At 45.5% G+C, this 22,377-nt stretch overlaps 7 protein-coding genes across 7 annotated transcripts; 4 read left to right on the top strand and 3 right to left on the bottom strand.

Moving 5' to 3' along the window:
* Nucleotides 1-21: 21 nt before the first annotated feature.
* Nucleotides 22-4,239, top strand: C8R40DRAFT_1120967 (uncharacterized protein). The gene is made up of 20 exons (XM_046228789.1): nucleotides 22-235; nucleotides 288-314; nucleotides 375-450; nucleotides 500-663; nucleotides 721-785; nucleotides 835-1,379; nucleotides 1,428-1,791; nucleotides 1,861-1,950; nucleotides 1,995-2,076; nucleotides 2,136-2,179; nucleotides 2,240-2,250; nucleotides 2,298-2,379; nucleotides 2,438-2,547; nucleotides 2,607-2,627; nucleotides 2,693-2,792; nucleotides 2,855-2,887; nucleotides 2,939-3,016; nucleotides 3,108-3,269; nucleotides 3,336-3,428; nucleotides 3,494-4,239. The coding sequence occupies exons 1-20, from the start codon at nucleotides 99-101 to the stop codon at nucleotides 3,988-3,990; spliced, it is 2,781 nt and encodes a 926-aa protein (XP_046082654.1). The 5' UTR covers nucleotides 22-98; the 3' UTR covers nucleotides 3,991-4,239.
* Nucleotides 4,240-6,978: 2,739 nt separating this feature from the next.
* On the top strand, nucleotides 6,979-8,860 carry C8R40DRAFT_542684 (uncharacterized protein). Its single transcript, XM_046235391.1, has 2 exons — nucleotides 6,979-8,219; nucleotides 8,281-8,860. The coding sequence occupies exons 1-2, from the start codon at nucleotides 7,288-7,290 to the stop codon at nucleotides 8,702-8,704; spliced, it is 1,356 nt and encodes a 451-aa protein (XP_046082653.1). The 5' UTR covers nucleotides 6,979-7,287; the 3' UTR covers nucleotides 8,705-8,860.
* On the top strand, nucleotides 8,792-12,131 carry C8R40DRAFT_542515 (uncharacterized protein). Its single transcript, XM_046235390.1, has 3 exons — nucleotides 8,792-11,130; nucleotides 11,182-11,548; nucleotides 11,610-12,131. Exons 1-3 carry the CDS (start codon nucleotides 8,879-8,881, stop codon nucleotides 11,859-11,861), a joined length of 2,871 nt encoding a protein of 956 aa, XP_046082652.1. The 5' UTR covers nucleotides 8,792-8,878; the 3' UTR covers nucleotides 11,862-12,131.
* A 270-nt stretch (nucleotides 12,132-12,401) lies between these two features.
* On the bottom strand, nucleotides 12,402-13,025 carry C8R40DRAFT_1174354 (uncharacterized protein; the record flags this gene model as incomplete). Its single annotated transcript, XM_046232167.1, has 2 exons — nucleotides 12,402-12,902; nucleotides 12,963-13,025. 2 exons carry the CDS (start codon nucleotides 13,023-13,025, stop codon nucleotides 12,402-12,404), a joined length of 564 nt encoding a protein of 187 aa, XP_046082651.1.
* A 445-nt stretch (nucleotides 13,026-13,470) lies between these two features.
* C8R40DRAFT_542801 (uncharacterized protein) lies at nucleotides 13,471-15,907 on the top strand. The gene is made up of 5 exons (XM_046235392.1): nucleotides 13,471-13,921; nucleotides 13,991-14,141; nucleotides 14,194-14,294; nucleotides 14,347-15,415; nucleotides 15,492-15,907. Exons 1-5 carry the CDS (start codon nucleotides 13,600-13,602, stop codon nucleotides 15,544-15,546), a joined length of 1,698 nt encoding a protein of 565 aa, XP_046082650.1. The 5' UTR covers nucleotides 13,471-13,599; the 3' UTR covers nucleotides 15,547-15,907.
* A 2,212-nt stretch (nucleotides 15,908-18,119) lies between these two features.
* On the bottom strand, nucleotides 18,120-20,371 carry C8R40DRAFT_1274009 (galactose mutarotase-like domain-containing protein). The gene is made up of 9 exons (XM_046234099.1): nucleotides 19,993-20,371; nucleotides 19,873-19,926; nucleotides 19,667-19,823; nucleotides 19,244-19,602; nucleotides 19,100-19,180; nucleotides 18,912-19,038; nucleotides 18,636-18,836; nucleotides 18,446-18,559; nucleotides 18,120-18,387 (listed from the first exon to the last, which is right to left on the bottom strand). Exons 1-9 carry the CDS (start codon nucleotides 20,053-20,055, stop codon nucleotides 18,242-18,244), a joined length of 1,302 nt encoding a protein of 433 aa, XP_046082649.1. The 5' UTR covers nucleotides 20,056-20,371; the 3' UTR covers nucleotides 18,120-18,241.
* A 402-nt stretch (nucleotides 20,372-20,773) lies between these two features.
* On the bottom strand, nucleotides 20,774-21,829 carry C8R40DRAFT_1174351 (NAD(P)-binding protein; the record flags this gene model as incomplete). The annotated part of the gene is made up of 4 exons (XM_046232166.1): nucleotides 20,774-21,102; nucleotides 21,156-21,273; nucleotides 21,325-21,365; nucleotides 21,421-21,829. 4 exons carry the CDS (start codon nucleotides 21,827-21,829, stop codon nucleotides 20,774-20,776), a joined length of 897 nt encoding a protein of 298 aa, XP_046082648.1.
* Nucleotides 21,830-22,377: the final 548 nt, after the last annotated feature.

The following is a 22,377-nucleotide window of genomic DNA, read 5'->3' as shown; positions in this document are numbered from 1 at the left end:
AAGGGCGCTTAAATAGTGTGCGGAATGTCCATCATGAGGGTTCATGATGAGTCTTTCTCTTTCGCTTCAACTTTGTCATGCTCTGAGCTCTGGTCAAAATGTCCCAAATAACTCCTGGAAGTGTAACTTCGAGCACGCAGGGCTTCTTGACCGCGGTCATCGCGAATAGCGCGCTGCTTTTCGTCGAAGTTGGATTGTTTCTAGTCTTGAAACAGAGATTACAGAGAATATACAGGTAATTTTTGCTGTAATAGATAGGTCTTCTTGATTTAACGAGGTTGTTTCAGTCCAAGAACATATCTTCCGCCGCCAGAGTATGTTTCACGGTGTTGATGCGACTAGGATGCAATCTCATTGGTATTTGGTACACATAGCAAACGTTCTGCAAAACTTCCACCTGGCCCATGGAAATGGCTTCCTGCCCTTCTGAACTCACGCGCAGAAGATATTGTGTGTCTGATTTTCACCTTAAACTAGACGTTACTTAACACACATACAGATTGACAAGAATGGCTTGGACGCGTACATGTTCCTTCGGTTTCTCAAAATGCTGGTCTGGATATTCCTTGTTTTCACAGTCTTGACATTTGCTGTCATTGTTCCTGTGGACATGATTGGACAAAATGGAGCGACTTCGAACTTGGAGAAAATTAGTTGGATCAAGTAACGTTTTCTACTATTTAGTCAGTATTCCCTGCTCATATTTTGCACAAACCTTAGTGTCATTGACCCGCAAGAACAAAAACGGTTCACTGCGCACATTATAGTCGTATATATCCTGACGAGTAAGTGTACATTGTTCAAAAGTCCTGTACTGACCTCTTTTCTCCATAGTTTTTGTAATATATCTTATCCGAAGAGAAATGTCATATTTTGTCTCAATGCGCCAATGCTTCCTATTGAGCCCTTCTCACTCTCGTCTAGCACAAGCACGCACCGTCCTCATCACCTCCGTGCCAGAAACCCTCTCCACGGAGTCCTCCTTACGTCAATTTGCTAGCTTTGTACCGGGAGGTGTGGAACGGGTATGGCTGTATCGCGATACGAAGAGGCTCAATGAGGTATTCAGTAATAGGGAGAAAACATGCTTGATGTTAGAGAAAGCCGTGTCGGAGGTGCTGAGAAATGCAATCCGAGTGTGGCGGAAGAAGAAAGCTACGAGGAAAAAGAAAAGGAGACGAGCGATTCCTAAGGCTAGCGAAGATGAAGAAAGCAGAACAAACACCGAGGAAACATCAAGCGACGACGAAGAACTGCTAGAGCATGACCCTTCGCTCCAGCTCCTTGACGAGCTCGTTCCGCATGAGAAGAGACCCAAACATCGGACCGGTACATTGGGAGTGCTCGGAAAAAAGGTGGATACTATTGAGTGGTGCAGGGTATGTACGTGTTTTATGTAACTTGATCTGTTTCTTACACTGTTGCAGGATGAAATTGTCAAACTAAACTCCACCATCACCTCGACACGCTCACAAAAGCAAGATGGCAAATTCCTGGGAAGCGTGTTCATCCTTTGCAATCTCCAGATTGGAGCACATATTCTTGCTCAATGTGTTTCGTATCACCAAGTACTACAGATGAATGACAAATTCATTGAAACGCATCCGGATGATATTGTTTGGCATAACCTTGACGACGATGCGCTCAAGACGAGATCTAAAGTATCGTTATCGTGGCTGGCAACTACTGCTTTGATTGTACTATGGAGCTTCCCAGTGGCAGCGATCGGAGGCCTGAGCAATATCTATGCGGTTTGTAGGAAGGCGGAATGGTTGGGTTGGATTTGTAGAGGTGTGTGACTTATTTGTTGTATGTTTCCTCGTTTTGAATGCTCATTCGGAATATCTTTGGAATGTCTAGCTCCTGCTCCTTTACCGAGTATCATTCAAGGGTTCCTCCCACCCGCATTATTAGCCGCACTCTTTGCGATGATGCCTGTCATTCTTCGAGGTGTGCTAGTCTCATTAGTCTGATGCCCTCTCATATCGTTGTAGGATTGGCGTGGTACGAAGGCCTCCCTAGACACTCACTGATCTCAGTCAGCCTATATCGGAGGTTCTTCTTATTTTTATTGATGTAAGTCAATTAATTGTCGCTGCACACTTTGTACCATCCTGATCGGCATTTCATGCCAGACATGGATTCTTAATTGTCACACTGTCTTCCGGTCTCACAAAAGGTCCAGCGAGCTCATACATTTGTGAAATCACTGACTATATTTTAAACTAAAATCATTTAGTACTTGAAGAGGTTCGATATTTCACTTTTGAGTTGTGTCGACCTTAAAATTTCTATAGATAATTGATAATCCAACTCGTACAGTCCAATCATTGGCCACTCAACTTCCCGGCGCGTCGGTATTCTTCCTGACATATATGAGTGGGTTACTCTGAGGCGAATTATGGATCAATTGGTATCTAATTTTGTGTCACTGAAGTAACACAAGGTCTTGCAGGTGCAGGGAGTGCTTTGGCTCAACTATTTCCGCTTGTTGGGTATTATTTTGGAAAATGGTTCTTGGGTAGGACACCGAGGCAGGCTTTTAATGTGCGTTCACTATCACCCTTCATACACATGCTGCTTAACTTAGTCCTATCATTTCATAGGTGACGTTCTTGATGCCTTCAGTTCGTCTATGCTCAATCTCTCCTAACTCTTCACATTGGTGTTGATGGAGACATCTAATTTGCAGGCTGATTTTGGAACCCTTCTTCCTCGTTTATCACTATTGGCGACAATTGGATTAGCGTATAGTGTTTTGAACCCGTTGATTAATTTGTTAGCATTGATATGTGAAGAAATCATCTGTGGTGCTACACTTGGGGCTTATCTCTTTAACTTTTTTGTCATCTAGGTTTTGGGTGCTATTACATCGCCTGGAAATTCTGTGTGTGTGATCTTTTGTGTTTAGTACCCCTGTATGTTTAACTCCGAGCAGTGTTCCTCCAAGTTTTCGACCAGCCTACTGCAAGAGAATCAGGTGGAGGGTATTTTCCGATGGCTACCTCAAATTTGTGTGCGTATAAGGGATATGCTTTACATGGCAGTTATATTAAACCTCCACAATAACCTCCGCAATTTTGTCCCATCTCTTTCCTCTCTTCCAGTTGTTGGGCTCTACATTGAACAGATCTGCTTGGCGTGTCTTTTTTTCATGAAAGTTTCTATCGCAGACTGCCGGTACTTCGCATTGGCACAAGGGGTCCTGATGTTGGTCTTGGTTGTGATAACAATTTGGGCGCATGTTCTTCTGAATAGAAGCTTTGCTCGTGAGTAGGTTTCCCACTGAATATAAACCGATTACTGACAGCTGGCGGTTTCTGCGTTTGTTGCAGCCTTGGCGCAATATCTTCCTATGTCGCTGGCCACGAAGAATCTCGCTGACAGACTTGGTCAAGACGGAGAAGTAGATTTATTTAGCAAAGATTGTGAGTAATCCATCTGGGCATCTGTTACAAAAGGTGCTCACTAATTGCAATTTCACTGGTTGTAGTCATCCAAAACTTGCGCAAACGTATGGGAAAGCAGCCTGACCGCAAACAATTCGATACTTTCGCAACACGAATGAGAAATGACCTTGATTTTTCTACTCCACATGGCGGAGATTTGGAAGCCGGAAATAATAATTCCTATGTTACTTCTACAACTGCGCCGAACACAACAACAGCACAGTCGACGAGCGACAATGACTCCACTGCGTCCCGGCGATCTGAAGCTTTGCCCACCAATGTCAATCAGGCGGAAAGTCAAGGCGACAACAATCCTGAATCTTCCGAAGATTCATTAGACGAACATGCTTTTGATCACCCTTCTACATACGTTGCACAACCTTGCGTGTGGATTCCCAGAGACCCATTAGGGCTTAGTACGGTGCTAGTGGAATATTTGGAAGAAGCGGGTGTACGAGCTAGTGATGAAGGGGCGATTATGGATGCGAAAGGGGCGGTGATGGTCATCAAACCACCTCCGGAGTCAACATCGATATCGTGATCATGGCTTTCTGTGGGGATATTGAATCATTTATATTTGAAGTGGTGTGCAATTGTAACCATTCCAAGCTTAGTGGGAAATCTCATGGCGCGAAACATCAAGACAATGATAGTGTTGGTCGAAGGGACACTCCATGTTCCTAACGAACAATGTCAGCAGTGAATACTATTTATATTTTTTCTTTCATATCTCGTGTTGAAGATATAGCTCGAACTCACGAGATTTTCAACTTTAGAGGTTCATAGATCAGCTCTTCTAATGATGTTTTCAAAGTTTAAGGTCAGCTACTCGTCAAATTTGTAAGTGTTGCTCAAAACAAAGGCTCCCTAATCGTGAGACCCCTGTGTCCTAAAACGGATTGATAAGGCCAGCTTTGACTATCCATGCGTTGCATATAATCTATAAACGTCCGTGGCTGCTATCGTTGGAAAAGGATCTAATGGGCTTGGATTCAAATCTACTAAACTCAAATTGGTTAGTCGCAGGAAAATCTTTAGTGGAACTCGGATACACTGCGGCATGTCAATGAAAGGCCGTCATTGTCGAAGATAAATGATTGAAACAATTGATTGTGCATGTACTCAGAGGATTTTTAATTGATCAATAGTTCAGTGTTCTGCTCACGACCTACGGTATTTGCATGAAGCTACTCAACCTTGATTCTAACTGCAAGTGAGCTAGCTTATTAGTTCTTTCAACGATTAAAGCCTAAGGACAGGTACAGTACATATTCTATTGAAGACGAATTACAACATCTCTTATCACGGGTCGCGGCCTTGTTAAGCATCGCGCAAGATACAGGAAGAACGACACTCCCACCAATCAACTTCACCGAAACGGGGGCAGTTGTGGGGAGTAAAAGTGAATGATCTAGCGATCAATCTAAATCTATAACCATCTATACCGAGTCTCAGAGTGATATGTAGATAAAATACGGGTATTGTTGCCGGGACCATTGACGGAAAAGAGTTGCATGTAAGCAAAACAAGCGGCGTTGAACGTTGAACATCACCTGAGCTCTACCGTGACTTGGACCTCACTGTTTGAAATTGATCCGTCCACCACTGGATGCCATTGGCTGCACGGGTGAATAGGTGGAGATGGCGTTCGCAAATGGTGAGTCCAACAAATTCACTATCCTCGTGCCATGATTTTCATGGATAGACAACGAGGTTCAGCAAATACCAAATCATTGTTACGGGGCCCCTATCTAAATGTGCTTCTTGGGTTGTCAATAACTTCCCCCAGCTTCCCGCACTGGTACTTGTAGCCGAGGTTTGAAGATTGCTTCGAATACAGATATCGATACGGAAGATGTACCGATTTAAATCTACAATTAGATGGTCAGCTGGGAAGTGAATCCCACAACTTGGCTAAGTACCAGATCACATCAGGAGTGGTACATATTGTGCAGCTCTGAATCATAGATTGTATCATTGCGGTTATACTGAGGACATCTCCTTTCACACGTCGGGTAATTCTCCTTGCAAGTGCTTTGTCTTCAAGCACTGTAATTCAGTCAGAGGTGCAGTTGAAAATTTTGCACGCCAAGTTCCGATTAATGATGCACCGCTGTGGATTGGGTCTACGGAAAGCCTTAGTAAATCTAGAAATTCAAAAGCAGCTTGGCTCTCAGACCAAGGAACGGCGACACTATACCTATGTACACCTCTCCCAAAGAAGACCATTAAGGTGATTTCATCCTCGAACTCGTGTCATTGTACCCATCACGAATGACAGATGAAGGAGTGACTGTTATGCCCTTTGATCTAGAACACGCAATTGAGGGAGTATAGATATTCCGTAGAGAACAAATCGTGCGTTTATGTGTGAAGAATCATTGAGGAATCGACCTCGAACGTCCGATTCTCATAATTCTAGAGAGTCGTGAGCGTCTAGCCTTGGATTCGAGGTCATTCCGCTCTGACCGAACGTCGCTGTAGGTGGCGTACCATGTAGTAGAGGTGCAAAATGTACAGTCGGGGCTGGAAATTGATAATTAGAAGCCAGATACGAGAACTCCTTTGGAAGGAACCTAGAAAGAAAAATCAGAATCCTCGAATAAGAAGTGAAAATGGGGGACAATTTGGAATGATGCGAGCTTTTCAAGGTGTTTATAAATGGGGTGAGGGTAAATAACTTGAAAATCTAGTTCGAAGGCCCTCCCAGTGAGTTGGGAGATGAGATAGGCTTTTTTTCGGCATTGACAAACAGCAGGATGAGCTACCTTCAAGGCCTCATCGGACGCGGAGGTTACCCCAAAGGAGTTAACAAAATCAGTATAATACTATACAGGACTGACCTCCGGAATATGACTGTGGCGGTTTGTCCACAGAGTCGGAGCCCTATCAGAAAGAACCTCTGTGGTCAAGCGATCTGGGTCGGCTGAACTGGGTGATTGTTCATCAGATTCACCGTTATGCAGTTGCTGTGCATTTCAGAAATGCTAGCTGCGAGGTGCTGCGAGAAGATGGATACCGGGTTTAATAATAGCCTTAGCTTTAGCCTTTGGTAGATAGCATCTTTGAGACAAATGACAAAGAGATAGTGGTTGAGATATGCCTCATCGCAGCGGAGATAAGGATTGTAGAGATGCATAGGAAATCATTTGCGTGATGAAAATGACGATTCTGAGTAAGGAATGTTTGAAACGAACAGCATATATTCCCCCTCGTTCTGGGTAAATGCCTAGTTTAACAGCATCTATGATGGTATGCCAACGAGACTGAAAGCATAGCAAAGCATGCGTAGATTCCGAGAAGAAAGGAAGCGACCGACTCAACGGAGAGTTCAAAATTTCTCAGGAAAGGAGATTTCCGACGAATGAGTGGCATGGGAGAAAAAGCCAATTGAAGAACAACAGTGTTGTAAAGTTCTGGAGACGCCTAGAGACAGCATTAGACAAAAAGAGATTTTTCTGCGCTTGAGTCTTTTGGGGGGACAATTATCAGTGAAGAGGACTTGTTAACGACGTTGAAAGCAACAAACCTGCTCAGTGCGATAACAAAGCGGCGTTTTGGTGTCGATCAAGAATCTCACGGAGAGTCAGCTGAGGAAATTAGCCGAAACTGCCAAGGCACGAGGCCTGGATCTTAGATACCATAACTTTAGCGCAATTTCCAAAAATGAAATTACGAAATCCAGCCCAATGAGACTTCTTTGTTGCATTGAACACGACCAACGACGACGACGACATCCACTTGAATTATACCACAACACTTGACGAACAACGAACATAGCAGTCACGACGAACAACGCAACTCTCTGCACATCATCCGTTCTCAAAGCGCAACATCCATGTCTGAAATATACGGCTTGGACTACGACAAAGCTTTCCTTGATTCACTTCCAACAGCAGGACATCCTGTGAACAACGCATCGTCCTTGCCGTCTTCAATCAACGCCGGAGAAATGATGAGCTCGCGTCTGGCACCAGCCATTCATACGCTCACCGTGTCCCAGTTCAAAGATCTTCACTATCAGCATATTCTCTCCCATCCTCCCGATTCAGTTCTTTTCCCATTTTTACATGGCATAGAAGGCGATAACGAAGCGCAAAACTTATTTTTTGCCACTCAGGGTCAGCAGGCTGTTGTATACAATAGGCGCGACGACAACGAACCGTCAATACACCCCCAAGTTAATCGCGGACGAGTTCCAAAGTATCGAGGCATGATGTGGGTTATATGCGAGGACGACCTGGAGAATCCTGACAAGGACCTCAGAATTCTTGTCCATCGACCAAGTAACCTATCGTCATACGCACCTTCGGAACATTACGACGATTCGTCTGACTCTTATTTTGACGACGAGGATGAGCTCGACGACAACTTCGATGACTCTTCTTCCGACTCGTTTGGTGAGCTAATGTCTCCGGACTCAACTACTCCATACACCAAGGAGCCTGTTGTGCGTCCAGTATCCGCATCACAAATGGACCTCGACATACAGTACAACGATAGCAGTGACGACGTTGATGACCTTCATCACAATCCTGGCGTCGTGGAAATCGTTGAGATTGGCGCAGACGATAAGCATATGCATCCTGTACAGCACCGGGCTCTTCATCCTCTGCCTACTCCCATTCGTACTACCGACCTTCCTAACTCCCATCATAGTAAATCTCCTACCACCACCACCACGACTGCATCCGGGTTCTCCTCTAGTCCTCTTACGGATAATGGCACGGAACCTTCCACAGCTCTGACGGAACCTGAGTCTGACGATAGGTATGTACTATCATAGCTCTTGACCGAATACATAGAGGCTGATCGTTTATCTATACTGCAGGTGTCACTCCCTTTCTCCTTCTTCTCATGAACAAACTGAGAGGCATTCTTCACCTCCTCGCATTCTTGGCTCTCGCCATCTTAAACATACCTCTTCATCTTTTCGTAAAACTCCACCTCCACCTCCACCTCCGATCCTAACCTCGACATTTCGTGCTTGTGATCTTCTCAGACCAGTTCGTGGATCCGAAACTTCCCCACACTCAAAACCACAGGAATACACGAGGAGTGGTGCCAACCATGCTGCTGGCGGAGCCCAAACTGAAGCCGACTGTGCAAACGATCAGAAGAAACTTAGTCAAGAGGATGATGACGGGGAATGGGAGTTTGTGCCGCTGCATGTACCAGAGGGAATTTCTCTGAGGAATTTTGGTATACAAGTGGTAAGCTTACTACATGCTATCTTTTCGAAATTGAAAGGCTAATCGAACGAGTTCACTTCGTAATATAGCCTATATTAGCTTCCGTTTCGGACATCATAATATACTCCCCAAACGCCACCGGCGCAGCCCAGTCGGCTAATGCCCTTAGGTTAGCCAGGCGATTCAAGCAAGCTGTGGAGAGGAAGAGAAGAGAAAGAGTTGGATGCAAGGCGGATAATGGTCAGTACCCCCCTATGTTGTTTTCGACAATGTCTGAGCTTCTTTCCTAAAGCTGTCACAGCTGCACCTTCGGATACATCTGCTGCGCACTCCACTGAATCAAGTGGTGCATCCAACGACTCGAATACTCCCTTGGATTACAATGTATTTCTGCTCGACGCCAACGCTGACGAGATCAAGCGAGAAATGCCTCATCTTGTCGTCAAACTATGTCCCGAGGGAGAAGTACCTGGAAGTCTAGGAGCTGCTCTAGCCGGACCTTCGAAATCTAACCATGTGTCTTTGTTCCATCACGACGAAGACGGAGACGTTGTCATGGCTGAAAACTGTGACGCTTCGATATCTGATCCCCCAGTCTCAAATACCTCAACCAGGGTCAAGACCGTACCGAACACTGTCGATTTCGCGCAACGAGAGAAAGACGAGATGCGTGACCTAACCAGAGCATCGGAAATTGTTTCCATGTTTCCTGAAGGGCATACTCTGGCTTACCTGAATCCCGATCCTTTACACCCTCCTGTGTACGTGCAGCCTTCGTCGCACCAGATTCCAACTTCGAACGGGGATGAGGTCGATTTGAGCAACACAAAGACTTTCTGGAATCCTCATGTCGGTCAAGTTTATCTCGGTAATGCGAATGACGTACCATTGCCAGTGAATGGTATGGGCGAATTTGGAGAATTAGATCCCAGGTGGGACGGTCACGATAGCGTTGAGAAGGATGTATATCCACCAGGAAATTCACCTCGCCATGGGTATGGATACGATATCTGTATCGAGTGTCATGATTTAGCCCCATTCCCTACTCTCGCACATCTCAAAGCGTCAGAAGAGAAAGTTGCCGCGCTGGAGCAGAGGTGGAAAGACCAGGTCGAGTTATCACGGAAGGAGAAGGGCGAAACCCAAGCCAATTATTCTCTTCCTCCGAGACCTCCACCACATCCCAACGCGATCATCCATTTACCCATGCCTAGCTCACCTCCAATCACTGCAGGTACAATGAGCGCACTCATGCCAGTCGTGAGGTTTTTGCAGAAATGTATTGTTCCCACTGATGCTGTAGAGATCGTTAACGAGCCACCTATCTCACCTGCGACTGAGACGTCTTTGCAAAATGGGTCCGCTGAACCGTTGGCAGAAAATATGAAATCTCGTCGATGGTCCTCCGTGTCTTCATTGATTCCTTCGTTCCCAGGTTTCCCTATGCATTCCAATAATCCTCCTCCACCTCAACCTTCACCTTCATCGACATCATCTTCAACAATGTCCACTTCCCGTCACCGGTCAATGACCTCTCCCGCACCACCAGCTCATTTTCGTCAGCATTCACAAACTTCTTCCATGCATTCGCGACACACATCTCTTTCCTATCTTGCCTCCTCTTCCCATGCATCACCCTTCCCTTGGTCACGTCCCCTCAAAATTTTGATGTATTCCGCCGATGGATACACCGAGTCTTCCGTACCGGCCCTTTGCTTGCTGATGGCGATGAAGGGGTTGAGCTTGCCACATGCCTACCTCGAACTTCAAGTTGCCAAACGTCGAAGTTTCTTTGTCTATCATGCCGATTTAGGTGTGTTAAGGAAGGTAGAGAGCTTTGTAGATGATGAAAGGAGGACTTGGAAGGAGGAAATCCAGAAAGAGGAGAAAAGGCTCAGGTTAGAGAGGGAGAGAATGGAGAGGTTGAAGAATAGCAAGGATCAGCGTGCTGGCGAAGTATCGTTGTCGCTATTCGGTGGAAGTACGGGTGCTCTTGGTTTTGATTTCCCTACACATATGAACCCATATCGTACCTGGGGTAGCGGAGACTCTTCATCGAATTCGTTATCAGATTCATCAAGACTGCCGCTTCAGCCAAACCGTATGAGGCCAATGGCGAAGAGTGTTTCCTTTACCCGTTCCCCTTTTATTGCATCCCCCAAAGGTGGCGGTGATAGTTCTATGGGAACTGTGACTGCTATCCCCACGCAACAAGATCTTGCATCCAGGTCTGTCGGAACGGGCGGTCTGAAAGGCAGTGCGACACTTCCGATGTCTTCGTCTGCGCCTAGTTCTTCCATGACCTCGCTGGACGGAATTGGGGAGACCTCATCGGCATCTGCTGCGGGACGCACAAGGCGACCAAGAGCTAGCACAAGCCCGTGGCTGCCTAGTCTTTTCGGGGGTGATCATCAGTCGTGGTTCAATGATCCCAGGTTCGACGGAAGTTTCCCGAGTAGGGTGCTCCCGTTCTTGTATCTCGGGAATCTGTAAGTTGTTATCCACGAGATCTGCGTTTCATCCTTCTTATCTGTTCGCAGAGCACATGCCTCAAACGTATACATGCTCCAAGCACTAGGCATCACACATGTTGTCTCTGTTGGAGAATGTGCTCTCGTTCCTCCTGATTCGCACAACGCTCGCGGGCACGGTTCTTCTGGCAACAACAGTCAAGGATCTGGTCATTTCATTCCAAGCAAATCCTCAGCTCATCAAGGCTCCCTCTGGATTGAAGAACGAGCTGGACGGATCAAGGTTCTCGATATCCAAGGGGTCTGCGATGACGGAATCGACACTTTGGAACCGCAATTGGAGCCAATATGTGATTGGATTGACCAGGCGAGGCAAGAAGGCGGACAAGTTTTAGTTCACTGTCGCGTCGGTGTTTCGCGTAGTGCTACTGTGACTGTGAGTCTCTTTCTCTCTGGCGTATATTCAACTGTTCTGACTGTCAATATCCGATTCATAGATCGCATATGTCATGAAACATCTCTCTCTTCCTCTTGTAGACGCGTACTTAATCGTTCGTTCCCGGCGTCTCTCGGTTCTCATTCAGCCGAACATGCGTCTTCTCTACAACCTTCTCGGCTGGGAGATCAAGCTAGCAAAAGACCGTGCGGGGAATGACGATGAGAAGTTGAGAAAAGAACTTTCATGTGCACTGAGCTGGCCGTTCCTCGCCAAAGAAGTCCATGCACTAAACGAAAAGTACCTTCGCTAAGCTTTGCAATTAACTCAACAGCTACTGTATCTCATTCTCATTGTGAACCCATCTCTTTGTAATTCTTGTCCCATAGCCTCGCCATATTTGTTCATAAATCCCTCACAACCTCTTGTCAATCCATGAGACCCATCTATCTCTTTGGAATTCTCACCGATCATTTCCCATTGTACCTCATACACATCCTGTGTACTACCATTTGTCTTTATGTGCAGTTATCACCCTCCATATCTTTCCCATATCACATTTCTCTCCGTATCGCGGCGCCGTACGAGCTCCATATGACAACAGTATCGATTGTAGTTATTGTAGCTGTAGCACTCGATGTAGATCGTGCATCAAAGTATAATGCACTGTGATTAATTGTCCACAAACAAGGTATCCACATGTGTTCAAGCTTGATCATACAAATCGCTGTAATTTATCATACAAATCGCCCGTTACAAACATAAGAACTACTAGATCAGAGATCGAGTGAGCCCTACAGAAAGAAAATCGAAAGAACGTTATTGTTACTGCATATCACTGCATACAGAATAGTCACCCACAATTCGGTTCTTCCGCAAGAATCATTGCCACTTCGCCTGGACGTTGGTTCGTCACTGTATAGCTGCTCCCAGGCAACTCTCTAAGAAATTTTACTCGACATCCAGAGGTCTCGCTACCACATCGTTCGGGTCCCGTAATGGTGAAGTGGAGCTCGTGTTTATCGTGTTCGGGGTGGGGATGACCATGAATGCGGATGTTTAATGCATCGTTTGAATGAGGACCTTCAGAGTCGAGTTTTTCGTACTTGGATAGATTCAAGACCTCCCAAATATCCGGATAGTGTAGGAATTGGACGATCTGCTTGTTAGCCTCTTTCGAGTCCTCGTCATGTTCGGGTGCCATTGTTTCAGATTCAAGCATGATGTAGAGTGTTTGGCCTCTGAAAGGATCCTTGAAGGTGACTTTTTTTTTCAAGCGGGCATTAGGGCTGACTTGTGAACCAGATTTTTGGCTCGTTTTACGAATGCCGCCAGGTTTCGAACGGGCGTCACTCTATGTTGGCAAAGAACGAGATATAACCACATAGGAATCAAGGAAAGACGAATCACTCACCGTAGGTAGCGCGCGAACTATTACAGAGGCAAGGACGAGCACAATCAAGGAATTGATACGCATATGGAACCACGAATCCTAGAGGGACTGTCTGGATAATACCTCGAGCATTGAACACAATCAGTTGAACATTGGAATAAACCTACGTGTCGGGGATCTGACACGTTCTTTGACCAGCAAAGATTCGACAAGCTAAGGTATGAGAAAGAGAACTGAGTCCGCAGAATAAAAGAGAAATAAGGTAGAGATCTTCAGAAAGTTGCGATGATAAATGCTGGTGACAGACTGAGCCCCGCATCAGAATACTTACGATAATCCATGTTCCATCGGTGGTTTCATCATATGATAGGAAAAATCCATCTTTGATCAACGCCCTCATTAGAGAAATTCAATCTTCTGATAAAAACATGAAAGCTCATGAAGATCTCTGGAAGAAAGGGAGTTTTTATTTGATCGTTGTACTGTGTAAGACTGTGTACATCCGGAGACATCCGATAGCGTTCGGTGTTTGTTGATCGAAGATCGCGCACAGCGCTTTATTAAATAAGCTCTCAAACATGGTCTTTGTGTTAACCTTTCTTTCCTCTCTCTTCCCTCGTCTCAAACAATTTTTGTTTGACTGCAACATCCGCCTTTCATGATGCTTTTTTTAGAAGAATTTGAAGCATGGGTGACCATTGACGGACGGCACGCAGAGGAATATCAGTGGCAATACATCCCGAAGCAGAAGCTTGTACAATGCTGGATCGCCTCAGAAGTAGGAAAACCTTTCCAAATCCATTGGCTGGACTCCAAACGTAGTACAGCAACCGATGGTTTTGTTCTTCTAGACGGCAAGAAATGCGGTGGAAGCGTCATTTCTTCTGATTTGGACAAACCAAACTATACTTGTAAAGAGTATATACGAACCGGTCCTACTACTGTCAAGCCGTTCGAATTTTCGCAAACCAGCCTGACCGGTAAGTAGCCCAAAACCGTTATGAAATAAACGCTTAGGAGAATCCTAATAGACGACGATACCCGTGCAGATCCTGACTTGTTGACCACTGAGTTGGGTCAGATTGAACTTCTGATCGTTCGAGTGAGGGTTAAGTCCTATGAGACGTCACAAACCAGATGCGCATCAAAGCAGCGGCTAATACACGAGAAGGCGAAGAAAGGGATTCAACACCAGACAACGTAAGTTTCGGTCTCCTGGTAGTTCATGCAGAATGACCATGCCTCTTTATAGATTTGGAAAAACTGTCGCATCAACTCCCAGACAGGCGGTCAGACTGGAGCAAATTTCCGATGATGCCGTTGCTCGATTCAGATTTTTATATCGGCCTATAGGTGTGTCCAGATCATAAATCATTCATGAAATTCGTATGAGCCCTCTACGTAGATATGCTAAAGGCGAAAGGCATTGCATCTACCGACAAGCCTCGAGCCAAAACAACAACTGGACCTGAATCAAAATTGCACGTTGTGGCTGGTACAAGGTTTTCCGTCAAAACTGAAGATGCGCTGTCCAAATACGCGATCAATTCTGCTCCCTCGCGCGGTATCTCTGTTTCCGACTGGGATACTTTGCTGCCATCCTCCGACGTGGATATTAAGCCGGAGGCTCAAGATGAAATGGGTGTCATCAAGGTTCAAGGCTCTGCTAGTTCTGTCCACGGGCCATCGTCGCTTCCAGGACTCGTCTCCTTGCCAGAGGGATTACGATCGACGTTGGGTCCTGGCTCTTTCGTGCCTTCTCCTAGTTATATTTCAAATTTAGCAGAGTCAGAATTGCCGAGTCTTTCTGGGTTCTTCAAATGCGATGACGATGGACTGGAAGAACAGAATACGACCAGGACGGAAAATCTTGCCCGCGATGATGACGAGCTAGAAACTGTCATTGTTCAGCAGATCTCACAAGGAACTAAACGTGACGATATCTGTGGACCAACAGTACAGTCGGGTACGGAGGTGTCTATGGCAGGAACGACTGCCATAAATCCGATAGTCATTGACGACGACGATGACTGGATAAAAACAGAAAATTCAAATAATTCTTCTATACGTGCCACTTCTTCATTCTCCTTCGCTACGTCAGCAACGTCTCCCCCTATATCACCGTCCTCTTCGGATAGAGCACCAATGATAGATACTAGATCTGTAATAAGTGCCCTCGAGCTCTTGGGCCCTTGCAAGAAGCGAAAGCGCTCTAGTACTCCTTCCACGATCCATATGCCACAGCGGAAATGGCGCAAAGCCGAATCCAATCCCTCGAATGATACACAGGAAGTGAAGGGAAATAATTTTTCCGACGACACCCGACATTCGACTACTTCAGTCTCTACTGAACCTCAACAAGCACCGGAAATTGTCATTGTTAAGTCGGATGTTGGTGCTCTTGATTCGACTCAGATCATCGATGTGGATGATGATGAAGAAGACAGAATGCTGGCATCGGAGATGGAAACATTGCAGGTTTGCAATCTTTGTTTCCCATTCTTTATTCTAGAAGGTCCTCTTACAATCTTCTTACCTATTCAACGCCAGACACGACTACGAATTCTTCAAGCACAGCGTGTCGAGCGAAGGCAGGCTAACTTGAATAGAAGGCAGGTCGATAATCAAAGAAAAGAAGGACGTTCACATGCTGTGGTCAAGCAAGACGACACACTGAAAGAGGAAGGCATGATATGATGTCCTTCAATTACTCTGATGGGTTCTGCGAAGAGTCAAGTCTGAAAGCATGATAGGGTATCACCTTGCTTGCAAGGTCTATTGCACTCCGGAATTTAAGTACTTTTGTGCAGGCACATTTTGGCTGTGTTTGGCCTCATGCTTTTGCCAAACATTTACAAACATATTGGGCTTTGAAGGGAACTGTGCTTGCTTTGCGGCGCACCTTGTGTGCGCCGCGTTCTTTCCTCAATACTTGGATTAACAAGGCCTTTGAAGTGCATATATTCTGCAGTGCACCTTATGTGCACTGTCTTTACTTGATACTTGAACTAAAATCTACACCTTGACAAAGACATTCAGATGATACTTAGACACTTTTTGCATAATTCCCTAGTTCCTGCCATACCAATTTCAGTATCAACTTGATTGAAATGTATCCTTTCCCAAGCAAGGTGCAGTCCACGCCAGTGGAGCCTAGTATTTATTTGCTTTCTATATTACACTATATATGTACATATACGCTGTTGTATATGGATTCTTCGACCCATTTGCTGCAATCGACGTTCATGAATCAGCTCACGTAAACCGTGAGCCCGCTGAGAATACTAGTAATGCACGAATACATCCTGCATAAGCCTCCGGCACACTCACGCCACTATACTTATATAAGTCGGAGGTGAAGTGTCATACAACCTCCGCATATTCCTTGCGTTTCTGTTCAACGGCAAATGTCCATCGTCTGATGCAGTAGGAGCGGACCCCTTCGATGGAGGAATTCGTGTACGAGGCGAGGATGGGCTCGGCCCAATAGTAGGCCCGGCGCGGAAGGCATACTGGGAGTATGCGTACGGGATAGCGGTAAGTTTTTCGTTTTCAATATCACGCAATCCACGTCTTCGACGTATGCAGTAAAATCCAAATAAGGCGAAGAATATGAGCCCACCAGCACTGGTGGAGACGCTAATGATGATTGTGTTTCTCTTGGGTTTTGGGAGTGTGGAATTTGAGGGTGGTTCTGGAGACGAAGAATTCGAAGGCGTAGTACTGCTCAATGATGTTGATGATGACGAGGTGAAAATTGAAGGCATGCTGCCGGATGATGATGAGGTAAAACTCGACGCGAATAATGTCGACGACGGGTTTGGATTGAAGCCTTGTGTAGTAGTTGTAGTGGGTAAGCTGCCAGTAATGGAAGGGTCATTCCACAAGGCTGATTATTACGGCTCATTGGGCGAGTACTCACAAGGATGATGAAAGGGGTGAGCTAGAAAGCGAGAGGGAAGATGTTTGCACAGAGGTCGTCGTGCTGATGCACAAAAATAAGTTGTCGGATTCCAATCTTGATATGAAATCTAGATCGTTACCTTTGTGAGTTGGTGCTGCCACTACATGAGAGTCGGAATCGATATATGAATAGGAGCTGAAATACTTACATGGAGGTCTTCGTGGTTTCAAAACTCGACGTGGATGTGGTAGATTCTTGAGCATCAAACAATGTCGTGTAAAAGGTTCCATTACTTTTGACAAGAAGTCAACACTGCGAACTCTTTTTGAATTGTGGACATACTCTATTCCCGGGACATTGGTGTAAGCAGCGAGTGTATAGAACCTATGGAGACCGGATCAGTCTCTAATTTTGTCTAGCAGTCCCAACATACCCCACGGAAGGTAGAGCTGGTGCAGAAGTGCTTCCAGATGAATTGAAAAATCCAAACCACTGCAAGTAACCATCTTCTCCCTGGACTTCAATTGCGAAAGAGTTATCCGGTGCGTCACCTTCGACATAGTCCCATACAATTTCGTATGCCTGGCCTACGTCTACGGGAGAAGGAGTAACAGAAAAAGTGAATGTCTGCACTGGGCCTACGAAAAGAGTTACGGCGCTGAGAAGCCTGAGGCTTGCATTTAGAAAAGCAAACGATACGTCAGTGAATCAAATCAGGGTTCATTGGATGATTGAAGTTGCTCACAAGGGCAAACCCAAAAGCATTGCCAATGAGCGGGGCCACAAAGGAAAGAGGATGCAATCGATGGACAAGAAACGTTTCCGTGGTTAGCATAAACAGGACTTACGACAGATTAACCGACTAAGGATATTAGAACAAGGAACAAGTAGATGTTAGGAACTAGGCAATGCCTGAAGGCAACATCAGTCTATGCGCAGTTGAAGGCGAGTCTTTCATCTCAGTTGAATCAAATCGGATCATATCGAACAAAATCCACGTACCGTGAATCTATCACAATCAAACAAGCATAGGTTAAGCTCTACTATGGCCCAACCAAAGATGATCTAACGTACATGATGATCAAAGCTAGAAGTTGGCTGAAGAAGAGGTAGCATGCTGGAGCAAAAATCTTTTGAGACTGGACTGAAACTCGAAGAACGAAGAGTTGTCTCCTCAAAAATCCGTAACCTACATTCCAGAAGGAGCTGGAAACTCCTAGCTAGAGTGAGTAATATAATAAGCTGTTCTTCTTTTCCTTCACGTTGATTCAATATCCACAGTTGGTAATCAGTTTTTTTTTTCTGAACCATTTGTCTGTATGTTTGACACAATCAAATTCCAGAAAGTGACATATTCAGATGGTATCTCTAGGTTCTCCGTCGACGTGTCCGACAATTAAGTTGCAGGTTGCCTGAACCTCACATCACACCGGACATAGTTATGATACACCTCATCCGAAGTCAACAGGGTGTCGTTACCGTTCTGTTTCGCTGGATCAAGGAACGCAGCCAAGATATCGTGAAATTCTAGGAATGCAGCAGCTGTACGACGATGAGAAATCAGTCCGGCAAAGGATGATGTAGGAAAAGAGCAACATACTTCCAGGAACATAGCCATCTCCATGATCCTTGATACCTGACCCGCCGTGGATCTTCTTCCGCGCGCCCTTGGCAGGGTCTGCCCAAGCGTTAGAGTAAAACATCGCTCCATCCTCTAGAAAGAATTCAGTCAAGTTAAGTAGGAAAAGAAAATGCAAGTAGAAGAAGATTGTGACTGTAACATCACGTACGGTTCGTCTCGAAAATCAACTTTAGCCCGGATGTTTCTGATGAAAGTTCAACCACAGGCTCTGGTCTATCGCCTCTTGTTGCGCCTCCCGTACCGCTTGGAATTAGCACATCCTTAAGTAAATCGAATTTTGGAGTGAACTCTGAAACCGGGAAGCGTTTGGGAGTTTTGATTTTCTGTGGTGTAAACGCATAATAATCATCTGAGAAAATTCAAAGGGGACGTGGTTGATAAGCATGAACGACATATTGGTGATAAAAGCTGCATGCATCCTTACCATAGCCTAACTTGGGATACTTGTCGCCAATTTTCTGGCCCTCATGTAGATGCTCAGTGGCATCGGATACATGAATGAATTCTCCTGTGTTCAGGCTATCTGCGTCTCGCGCCACGATGCGGTCTGCCTAGAGTCAAATGAGTTGTGTTGATAGATATATGCGTCTAAGGTCAACAGTGTGTACGTACCTTCATGGTAATGTGATGATTTTTGACCGAAAGGGTATCCTTGCCATCCTTGAGACTTGCTTCGAGATTGAAACCCCAATGCTACCAGAACACCAATAAGATCGTTGAGAAAGACTGATACTGGTCATAGATATAGTAACTCACCTGAGTGAGATTCACCGGTGTAACCCCCTTATCTAACTTTGCCCTGTACACATATACAATGCTTCCCAGATCCCATTCGGCGCCGGCGGCAGTTTGTCCTGGCTCGAGGTACTTGCGTTCCTGCTCTGCCGGAGGAACGAGGGCGATTAGCACTTCTGTCGTCAATTCTCCGGGGTAACCTTGATCTCCGTCTGGAGACACTAATCGAAAAATTCCGTATGTCGCTGTTGATGATAGTGGTGGGAGGTGCGCTAGTTCCGCTTCGGTAAAGAGTGTTGGAGGTGAATTAGGGGTGAGGTGAGTCCAGGCGAGAGAATCGAACCCAATTGGACCGCCGTGAAGGGAGACGCGAGTACCCTCTGCCATTCATATTTGAGATTAGTGCCACTAGCACGGAGCCAATATATCTCAGAGGGCGCGTACCATTGAGCTTCGCAATAACTTCGGCTTTGACGCCGTTTCGTTCTATCGCGTGCGTTCCGACCGGGACACGATTAGCGTAACGACCAATGATAGTATTAGTGTATTTCTGTGTGATGTGTCCTCTAGGATCTTCTGGACCGATAACAATGTCGTGCGTCTGTGATACGGCTGAGAGGTCAGCCAAGCAAGTGGAGTTTGTCACTCACCCTACCATCAGCCTGGACAAAGATACGATGAAAGGTCAAGCCATACGGGATTATCTATGGACACGGAAACCAGAAGAAACTCTGTTCTTTGTTCATTAGACGAAGGAGGATGCAACATACCTCCACCGCAAGAGAAGGTGCAAGAGATGGAAGAGTTAACAGTATGGGTTCAAATTCGGACATAGATGCAGATGGAGAAAGTCCGAATTATGCTTTCGCAATGGAGTCAACTTTTATAGGCGTTGCGGGAGTCAGGAGGACAGATGATCGATATAGCGGCCCGTATAATCTTATCTGAAGCAAAAATCTGGCACAAAATAATCACTCCCCTACTGAGTCGGTTCAAGGAGAATTTCGCCGAAGTTTGAAGTCATGAGCGACACGAGCCTGATAAGGAATTTCCTAGTCTAGAAAGATTGAGAGAGAGCAGAAAGATATTTTCTATAAACGTATAGAAATGACTCCCGCCGTTGTGCTTGTCGTCGTACAAAGCTTGAAGGACCTAACCCTAACCCTAAAACGCGACCTTTCAACTTCGAAAGGATCGACTGCCATTCCGCTCAAAAATTCTTTTGACTGATCACAGCTGATCACAGATCTCTAAACACGGAAACAAGACGATGTACTTTGCTAGCCCATTGCTACCACGGAAACTTGGTATCAAAGGCGTTGATATTTGATTCTCGCACCACATTGTGCACCGCCAACTATTTTAACTTCTCCTCATCTGATTCTCAGGACAATAATTCTAACAAGGTCGTTTGCGAAAGCCATGCTGAATATTGAAGGAAACATGCAAATCAGCCTCAATGTTCAATCGGTATCGATTCTGGAACTGTAATAAGAGGGAGAAAAAATATGTTATTCTAATAGGAGGGAATGCAAAGTCGATCTTTGAGGTTTAGAAAGTGCGCTCTATCGTTTGCCAGACGTGTCCTTCCCACATTTTATTCGCGCTTCCAGTTGCTCCCTCTATCTCCCTTTCGGTCCTATGATCCCATCCTGTAGTAGCCGTCCCCTCTTCTATGTGTTTTTGTAAAAATGCCTTCAAGGCTTTGTCCTCATCGGTATTTCCAGGAATTGCCTCGTTCTCAGTCACTGCGACAATCGATTTATTGGCGACTTGAGCGTACTGGCGAAGGGTGATCTGTTGACCTTGAATTCGTAGGGAAGTGTTCACCAATTCGGGTGAAGTAAGAGGTAAGGAAGTAAGGACGTGTGCGACAAACCCTGAACAATTATGATTAACAGACCATTGTCATACTCGAGGTAGAAGAACTGACCTCCGATATCTTCTTGACTAGTGACCGTGAAGGGCGTATCTCCTTTGCCTTGAATGTGAGCCTTACCATCCACATCAGCTCCAACAACCCAAGGAACGTAGGCCATAAACAGTCCCGTCTTACATTGTGTTTTCAACGATTAGTTTTCAGATTGAACAGCATTACTCACAAAGAATCGCGTATATGGCAGGTCAATTGATTTTAAATATTCTGTGCAGGAGCTGCTTCATCTAATATTTTCACACAGGAAAAGAGACCAACTTACCAGCTACCCTATCTTTAATGGCGAAGATATTATCTTCGCCTTTATCTTTCGCGCCCTCCGTTGGCGATCCCCACTCAGAAGGCACAAACAGCTTTACCGACCCACTCGCCTTTGCTGCATCAGCTAAATTGTATTGAGCGTTGTACCCTGTTGATGCCAGTGCAGAGATTACGATTTCGATAGAGAGCTTCTTGAACAAAGCAGTGAGAGCAGAAGTATCTGTGTAATCAACCGGGATTACTATCGGCGATACGGGGGGAAGGTCATTGAGAAGGTCCTTGTTTTTGGAACCAGGGCGTGTCAGGACAATCACGTTGGGGTGGTTGGGACTACTGAGCAGGGCTCGGAGGATAGGCATCCCTATGACTCCAGCACCTACGAGAGCAATAGATCTTTTCGGAGAATGCATGTATTGTCAAGCGTGATTTACGGGTGATTGGTTGTGATACTTCCTGGTCTTTAAGTATGCTAGTAGCTCTAAAGGCTAAAGTACGCCACATACCAGTGTCCAAGATTCAACTCCTCAAATATCATTTTGGAATCTCAGTCAGCTACTGAGCTGTACCGGAAATAAATGGTGGATGTGTAATTCAGCTTATTCAGGATTGTTAAGACTTCATTTCAAGTAATGAGTCGGTGCAACCTTTATCCACTGCGCCTCTACCGGGGATCGTTATATGAAGCGCTACATACATGGAAACTTTAAAGACGCGAAGTCACCCGGATCTGCTCAATCAGCACCTTTCTGAACTTACCTCATCCTGACCGCGATTCGCGGCCTCCAATTGAGTATTATTCTTCACATTAGAATCTTACCGTGCCTTTTAGATTTTGAAGCTACAGGTAGTAGTCCTTCATTACCTGCCACCACTGTTTCCTCCACCCTTCCCTTGATTAGTGTAACGGTGACGAAGCCTTATTCGCATGTGAGCCTCTTGTGTCGTCCAGCATATACGG

This window comes from Lentinula edodes, assembly GCF_021015755.1.
Source record: "Lentinula edodes strain Le(Bin) 0899 ss11 chromosome Unknown C8R40scaffold_36, whole genome shotgun sequence".
Classification (NCBI taxonomy): domain Eukaryota; kingdom Fungi; phylum Basidiomycota; class Agaricomycetes; order Agaricales; family Omphalotaceae; genus Lentinula; species Lentinula edodes.
Note: the sequence above shows the minus strand (reverse complement) of the source record. Positions and strands in the feature narration are given on the sequence as shown.

Excerpts from the sequence above, each read along its gene's own strand:
- C8R40DRAFT_542684 (XM_046235391.1), top strand. The coding sequence starts at position 7,288 with ATGTCTGAAATATACGGCTTGGACTACGACAAAGCTTTCCTTGATTCA. Across the intron at positions 8,220-8,280 it reads GAACCTGAGTCTGACGATAG|GTGTCACTCCCTTTCTCCTT; the intron begins GTATGTACTATC and ends TCTATACTGCAG.
- C8R40DRAFT_542801 (XM_046235392.1), top strand. The coding sequence starts at position 13,600 with ATGATGCTTTTTTTAGAAGAATTTGAAGCATGGGTGACCATTGACGGA. Across the intron at positions 13,922-13,990 it reads TTCGCAAACCAGCCTGACCG|ATCCTGACTTGTTGACCACT; the intron begins GTAAGTAGCCCA and ends ATACCCGTGCAG. Across the intron at positions 14,295-14,346 it reads ATTTTTATATCGGCCTATAG|ATATGCTAAAGGCGAAAGGC; the intron begins GTGTGTCCAGAT and ends CCCTCTACGTAG.
- C8R40DRAFT_1120967 (XM_046228789.1), top strand. The coding sequence starts at position 99 with ATGTCCCAAATAACTCCTGGAAGTGTAACTTCGAGCACGCAGGGCTTC. Across the intron at positions 2,380-2,437 it reads ATTCTTCCTGACATATATGA|TAACACAAGGTCTTGCAGGT; the intron begins GTGGGTTACTCT and ends GTGTCACTGAAG. Across the intron at positions 3,017-3,107 it reads GATGGCTACCTCAAATTTGT|TTGTTGGGCTCTACATTGAA; the intron begins GTGCGTATAAGG and ends CCTCTCTTCCAG.
- C8R40DRAFT_1274009 (XM_046234099.1), bottom strand. The coding sequence starts at position 20,055 with ATGTCCGAATTTGAACCCATACTGTTAACTCTTCCATCTCTTGCACCT. Across the intron at positions 19,927-19,992 it reads CACCTTCTCTTGCGGTGGAG|ATAATCCCGTATGGCTTGAC; the intron begins GTATGTTGCATC and ends CCGTGTCCATAG. Across the intron at positions 19,824-19,872 it reads TTGTCCAGGCTGATGGTAGG|ACGCACGACATTGTTATCGG; the intron begins GTGAGTGACAAA and ends GCCGTATCACAG.
- C8R40DRAFT_542515 (XM_046235390.1), top strand. The coding sequence starts at position 8,879 with ATGGTCAGTACCCCCCTATGTTGTTTTCGACAATGTCTGAGCTTCTTT. Across the intron at positions 11,131-11,181 it reads TTCTTGTATCTCGGGAATCT|AGCACATGCCTCAAACGTAT; the intron begins GTAAGTTGTTAT and ends ATCTGTTCGCAG. Across the intron at positions 11,549-11,609 it reads CGCGTAGTGCTACTGTGACT|ATCGCATATGTCATGAAACA; the intron begins GTGAGTCTCTTT and ends TCCGATTCATAG.